A 6,870-nucleotide genomic window follows, 5' to 3' on the forward strand; every position below is an offset into this window, starting at 1 on the left:
GATACTGCCATCTGAAGTACTGTTCCGGCAGCTCTATGAGGAAAATACAAGCCACACTAGGTATTTCATACGAGGGGATTTAATGCAAGGAATTGACACAGGTTTGGTAAGGCCAAGAGAGGACTATTGAGGTAAACAAGATGTTAGTAAACACAGGAGGCAGCTACTAACCTTAGGGCTGGGGGAACAAAAGGGAAGAGATGGTGTTACCAGAACCTAGAAGCTTTGATGGGGGACCCCCCACGGCTGGTGCCTGGCCCTCTCTGGGGGCTGCTGCGCGGCTGCTGCTTGGACTTCTGAGGGGGGCGCTGCTTGGCTGGTGGTGTTCGGACCTCTGGGCGGGGGCGTGGTTGACGCTCGGACCTCGGAGGGGACCGTGGCTTGGCTGGTGCTCTGACCACCGCGGGGGGTGCAGCAGGCTGATGCTTGGGCTTCTGAGGGGACGTTGCACGGCGTCTGAGGGGGCCAAAAGAAGCTGGAGGCTGGAGCCATGGCTCTTTTCTGCTGCTTAAGGGATACTGACAGGAGCTGGAAACAGGGAGGCAGGCCCTGCTCCCCCTCCCACCTTCCGATAGCCCTCCAGTACCTTCCAGTGGCAGAACCTAACAGGGAGTAGACTGCAGGGCACTGGGGGAAGAGCAGCCCAGAAATCACCAGAGTGGAACAGGAGGGGGGCATGTTGCTGAGAGACTGCAGGCCAGTGCCCAGCCAGGTGCCGAGTGGGCAGTGCAGACCACTTACCTGGTCTTCTGGCAGGCACAGCAGATCCAGTCCTCTTCTTTCTTCTGGTAGAAGCAGCCACTTTTACAGATGCTGTATTTCCGATCCACGATCTCACGCTTCGAGTTGAGGAAGGTGAATGGTGGGCAGCAATGTATGCTGAAGTGTTCTGAAAACTTTTGGTTCTTGGAGAGTCTGGGGCCCTCCTTAGTCGTTTTCTGACTCATCTCACTAGAAATCATTGAAGCAAGGAGTGGTGGGGAGACATAAAACAGCACATCAGGCAGGGAGCTTTCTACTCAAGAAGCCTACTCCCTGCTATTCCCATAGTCCAGTATTAACATCCAGCCTTGTCCTATACCCTGAATCTGGAAGATCAACTTCTTGCCCAATTCTATGGAAAGGAACTAAATTAAGTGTTCATTAATTTTTATTTGCATATTTTTAAATCATGTTTTCTGAAAATGGACACTTTTTCACTTATGTTTTAGTGACCCATTTAGGATAGGAAAAATATTACAAAACCGAACCTATCTGTAGCAAAATATTAGTCTAGGTTTAGGAAAGGCCCTTTCTCTAAAGTAACAATAATAATAACATTTTGGTACTAAAACCATAATCATCATTCATACAGAATTACAACATAACCATGAAAAAGGACGATCAACATGTTTGCATCTCACAAACATAAGGCTGAACAAAAAAAGCCGGACACAAAGGAATATAAGCTGTATGATTCAATTTACATGAGGTTCAAAAACAGGCAAAGCTAGCCTATGGTGCTAGAAATCAGAATGTAGCTGTTTGAAGAAAGTGAAGTCTGGCTAGGAAGGGGCATCAGGGAGCCCACTGAGGCCAGAAAATGTTCTGGGTCTGGATCTGAGAGGGATCGCTTGGGTGCACATGCATGTCAAAATTCATTGTGGGGGGCGCCTGGGTGGCTCAGTTGGTTAAGCGACTGCCTTCGGCTCAGGTCATGATCCTGGAGTCCCGGGATCGAGTCCCGCATCGGGCTCCCTGCTCGGCAGGGAGTCTGCTTCTCCCTCTGACCCTCCTCCCTCTCATGCTCTCTGTATCTCATTCTCTCTGTCTCAAATAAATAAATAAAATCTTAAAAAAAAAAAATTCATTGTGGGGCACCTGCATGGTTCAGTCGGTTTAGCATCTGACTCTTGGTTTCAGCACAGGTCATGATCTCAGAGTCGTGAGATCGAGCCCTGCCTCTGGCTCTGCGCTGGGTGTGGACTCTGCTTAAGATTCTTTCTCCCTCTCTCTCTGCCCCTCCCCCCAAAAAAATATTCAGTGAGCTACACACTTAAATTCTGTGCATCTTTCTGTTTATTTCAACTTATTTCAGTTAAAAAGAAAGAAGAGAAAAAGGAGGAGTGGATGGAGGAGGAATCAAAGAGAAATTTGAGACTTGAAAAAACTCCCAAGCAGGGACAAAAAATTTAATTACTACTACATGATTTTTAGAAATGTGACAAATGCAGAAATAGTCCCACCTAATACTCCAAACACTGTAGCACACAGGGGACTTAAATGACTATTAATCGACGAAGAGTCAACAAATATACACAGGTGACATGCCTATATTAGACACTGAGAATGTCCTTGCTCTCAACAAACCCAAGGTCAAGTTGGACACACAGCTGTGTTGTATGTAATTACAAACAGTGTGATGGTGATCAATAGAAGTATGTACAAAGGTCGAGGGAAGCACGAAGAAGGAACGGATCCTTTGAAGACGGAACAGATGATCTGGGTTTTAAGGATGAATACATTAAAAACAACTAAATTACACTGAGGGGATATTCTAATTGTTGTGGTTTTTGATGGGTCTATCTTCTACATATAGAAATGAGGGCTGAAGAACACGTTGAACACAGTTAAGAAAATAAAATAACATTTTTTTGCACATCAGTTTGTATAGTCCAAACCATGTTTTACACCTATTAGGTGTGTTGCAAATGTTCTTTCCAGGAGTTTCACCTGCTTTTATTATGCAAAAATATTTTTTATGTAGTTAAGTTTCTTAGGTCTTTATCCACTCCATCAGCTTTTATACATAGTCAGGTATATCCCATTGTAAAAGAAAAGTCCCTCTCTATCCCACTTTCATATCTATTCTCCTCTCTATAACTCCTCCTCTCTATAGGCAAAGTTGTTGAAAAATTATCAATACTCTTTTTCTCCATTTCTACATCTCCTCTGTGTACTCCAAAATGGCCTGTGTTCTTTTTCTCCCAAAGAAAAATGGTTCTCCATAGCCTCCCAGAGACCTCCATGCTGTCAAACCAGTTGTCTTCTTGATTCCTCTCTCCATCTAAAGGCTTCCTCCATCTAAAGCCTGTCACACTACATTCTCCTAGAGTCCCTCCTCCATCTCTAGCCCCACTTTATCCTTTGGATAAAGGCTCACCTGCTTTATCCAAAACTTTTAATGTTACAGTTCTTCTAGGTACAGTAAACACTAAGTGATTAATGGGTTACATTCAACCATTCAATTCAACACTTATCATATACTTAGGTCAAGCCAGCACAGTGCTCAGTTGATGTCATGGACACAGAGATGAATCATGCTTAGTCCAGTCCTCAAGAAAGTTATCCACAAGCTGGGGATATAGGCAAGGATGCACATAGGGTGTTGACACCCACAAAACCCACTTAATAGGGCCCAAACATGTACCAGACCCTGAGGGGGTAAAGGGGATGGATCAGATAAACATCCTGCTGACACTGAGCTCACAATGCAGATGGAAGAATGTTGCATAGATGTCAGTAAATAGGATACAAAGAAAGCATGCTCTACAACATGAGAATATGTGGGTAAACTGATGTGGAGGGTCCACAGGAGAGGGGCAATATGCTCGGCTGGAGAAGCAGGTAAAGCATCATGGGGGCAAACATTATATCTCACTCACCCTAAGGTTTGGACAGTCAAAGATAAGAGTTTGTGGAGGGATGGAAATGATTGATACCTAAGAAAGACACAGAGGGGTCAACTACAGTCCCTCCAAGAGCCCACCCTGTCAGCAGTACAGTGTGGGAGAGGAGCAGGTGGCCAAATGCAGGTGATGAGGCAGGACAGGAGTGACCTGTCACCATGAAGGATCTAGTCCTGGTGACTGGGAGCATTGTCAGGCCATCAGACCATTGGTAGTCTAAATAGATGAGAAGGAGGGAGATCATCTCATTGTCTGGGTTACTGTGAGTTGAAGGCACTCAGAAACTCATGCGGAAGTGAGCATCCAGAACACAGCTGCTATGGCCTTCATCTTGAGAGTCCCTTGCCTTATGGAAGAGGCATAGCCTTGGGAATGGATGTGGTGAGTATGAACTGAGCAAGGAGCCAGGCCAGGGAAGGCTCCCAGGAGCGGTAGTGGGCCTCCCTTCAAGCTGCCGGGAGAGGGACAAGGGAAGAAGGAGCAGGAGCTGCAGAGGCAGCCATAGAGGCGGGAGGAGCAACACCTCTTAGAAGAGCAATCTCCAAATTTGCAGAGAAGGAAACGGTCTGCAGTACCCAAAGAAACCCTTAGTGTAAACAGGCATTTTTAGACCAATGAGGAACTAAAGTTGATTCTTAGGGTCAGATTCATCATAAGACCCTGAAAGATCTACCAAAATCTTACCCAAGTCCCACACAATGTGGCAAAGTTCAGCTCAAATTCCTGCTCTCAGAGGAAATGATGAAACAGTCATTTCTTTAGACCCCCAGCACATGGAGAGAGTGTTACTCAACTTTTCACAGCCAACCCGGACATCCCCCATTTCCTCTGGCTTTCTGGAATCCTCTTTTCCCAAATGGTTCAGGCATTCATCACAAATAGCAGAAAATCTAGCACATGTCCCAAATTTTTAAGAATGACTAGCATGGGGTAAGAGGGAGATTTAAAGTCTCCTGTGACTCTGAATTCCTGCTCGGACTGAATTCTCAATTCCCACCCACCTGACGTGATGCCTTGGCCAACCCCATGCCTGTCCAGACCTTCACCCAGCCATCTCTTCCCCCAGCACATCAGGAGAAATTTCTCAAATTCTCATTCCATGACTTCTCATCCTCTGCCTTCCCCTACCATGTCTGACAGGGGGCAGCCTCACTTCCTGCTAGCCTCTGTGTGTAGTTCCCTGAAGGGGAAAAGCAGTTCTCTTCCATGGACCCTGACATTCTTCTAAGGCAATCAGCTGAAAATTCATACCCTCCTTCCCTTAGTAAAATGTTTATAGTCCGTGGAAAGTTTCTGGTTACCATTTCTCCTGGTAGCGGAAGTACAGCTTTTAGCTGGGGTACCTGATTAATTGCGAATACGCGCTGCCTCTCCAACTCTTTGCCCCAACCATGCTCCAGTTTAGGAATGCTAAGCCCCACATGCTAAGCATTAGCAATACATAGGTGAATCATCCTTTCCCAACACTCCAGGCTTACTAGTAAATTAGTTATAACCACAGGCAAATAACTAACAGCAGAAGCAAGAACTCACATTTACTGAGCACCCATTGTATGGTGGTTGCTTTATGTTCTTTATCTCGTTTTAGAACATGGGTATTATCACCAACAAACTGAAGATGAGGGAATCTAAGGAACAGGACCAACTTCATAAAGCCAGAAAGAGGCAGACAGGGATATGAATCCATGTCTGTGTGACTCTAACATCCTGTGTCCTTTGACCAGGCCCAACACTATCTGTGCCCGGGTGCTCAGCCCTCTTCTCCCCAAAAGCCTGGACTTTGGGGGACTGGAAATGGTCCAGGGGAATGGGATAAGGCTGCATAGATGCAAGGGTCTCTGTCCTAGGGTGAGAAAACCTGTCAGTTGGAGAAACAGCTCACTGAAGAAGGAAGGATAGAGAATGGGTTTGGGAACATCACACAGCATGGTGGTCTGGACATCCCTGCCAGAGCAAGAGGTGCATGATGGGACGCTAGAATGTAAACTCCGAGTGTGCTGAAGGCAGTGTGACCCCTGGGGGCTTCCTCCATCCCTCCCTAACCAGCCCTTAGTGGGTTTTAAAATCTATATTTACTGTTGAGAATTAGAAAACTTTGATGGATAAAAATAATAAAAATTCCTAAATTTGTATCCCCTAGTTAACCACTTACAAAATATTTAACAGTTTTTCTTTGATAATATTTACATATAAATATACAGTTAATAAAATGCAGGACCATACCTTACATACTGTTCAGATTTATATACTTGGAAAATTATTCATTTTGTTTAAGTTTTATAGATATACATGTTATTTATAGTATTCTTATGGCTTTTAAAATCTGTCATAAATTTATAGTTATAGCCCCCTTTATAGTTCATATCATATATTTGCATCTTGTCTCATTTTTCTTGAGTCATCTTGCCAGCAGTTATCCTACTTTATTACTCTTTTCAAAAACAAGCTCTTGGTTTTCTTGCTTGTCTTTGCTCTTTTTTTTTTTTTTTTTTAGTTTATTAGCTTCTGTAGGCATTTATTATTTCTTTTCTTCAATTATTTTAGGTTCTTGTCCTTGGTTTTTTTTTCTATTCTTTTTTTTAAGTTTATTTTTTAAGTAATCTCTGCCCCCACCATGGGGCTCAAACTCACGACCCTGAGATCAAGAGTCACACCCTCTTCTGACTGGGCCAGCCAGGTGCCCCTCTCTATTCTTGAGTCAAACATTTCTCACATATGTTTTTATGGCTATAACTTTTCCATTAAGTACAACTTTAGCTGGATACCACAAATATTCATATAAGTCATTTTCACTTCATTTTAAATATGGCTGAGTTCTTTGATTCATCCATTATTTATAAAAATCTGTCACAAAATTTCCAAGTGTACATTGACTTCTAATTTTAATGCATTCTAGTTAAAGAAAGTAGCCTGTATGATAGTGACTCTTTGATATGTGCTGAGGTTTGCTTTATGGCCTAGTTCATAGTCGATATTTTTAAATGTTCCACATGTGATTGAAAAGATTGTGATTTCCAGAACAACTTGAAATTATCTAGTGAAGATAAAAATGTGCACAAACTACCATCTAGCATCTATTCTTGGGCATAGCAGTCATCTTGGATCATGGCTCAGCACCACAGAGGAAGCCCCATGGAAGAGCACAAAGACTAGAGGAGCCTGAGTCCATTGCCTGTGGAGTTGCTGTTCTAGGCCTAACTCT

At 43.8% G+C, this 6,870-nt stretch overlaps 1 protein-coding gene across 1 annotated transcript; it reads right to left on the minus strand.

The window, feature by feature from the left end:
* Window positions 1-206: 206 nt before the first annotated feature.
* On the minus strand, window positions 207-947 carry MOBP (myelin associated oligodendrocyte basic protein). The gene is made up of 2 exons (XM_045863740.1): window positions 742-947; window positions 207-456 (listed from the first exon to the last, which is right to left on the minus strand). The coding sequence occupies exons 1-2, from the start codon at window positions 945-947 to the stop codon at window positions 207-209; spliced, it is 456 nt and encodes a 151-aa protein (XP_045719696.1).
* Window positions 948-6,870: the final 5,923 nt, after the last annotated feature.

This window comes from Mirounga angustirostris, unplaced genomic scaffold, assembly GCF_029215605.1.
Source record: "Mirounga angustirostris isolate CCGP_5_RB_7025 unplaced genomic scaffold, mMirAng1.0.hap1 SCAF_1, whole genome shotgun sequence".
Taxonomy (NCBI): Eukaryota; Metazoa; Chordata; class Mammalia; order Carnivora; family Phocidae; genus Mirounga; species Mirounga angustirostris.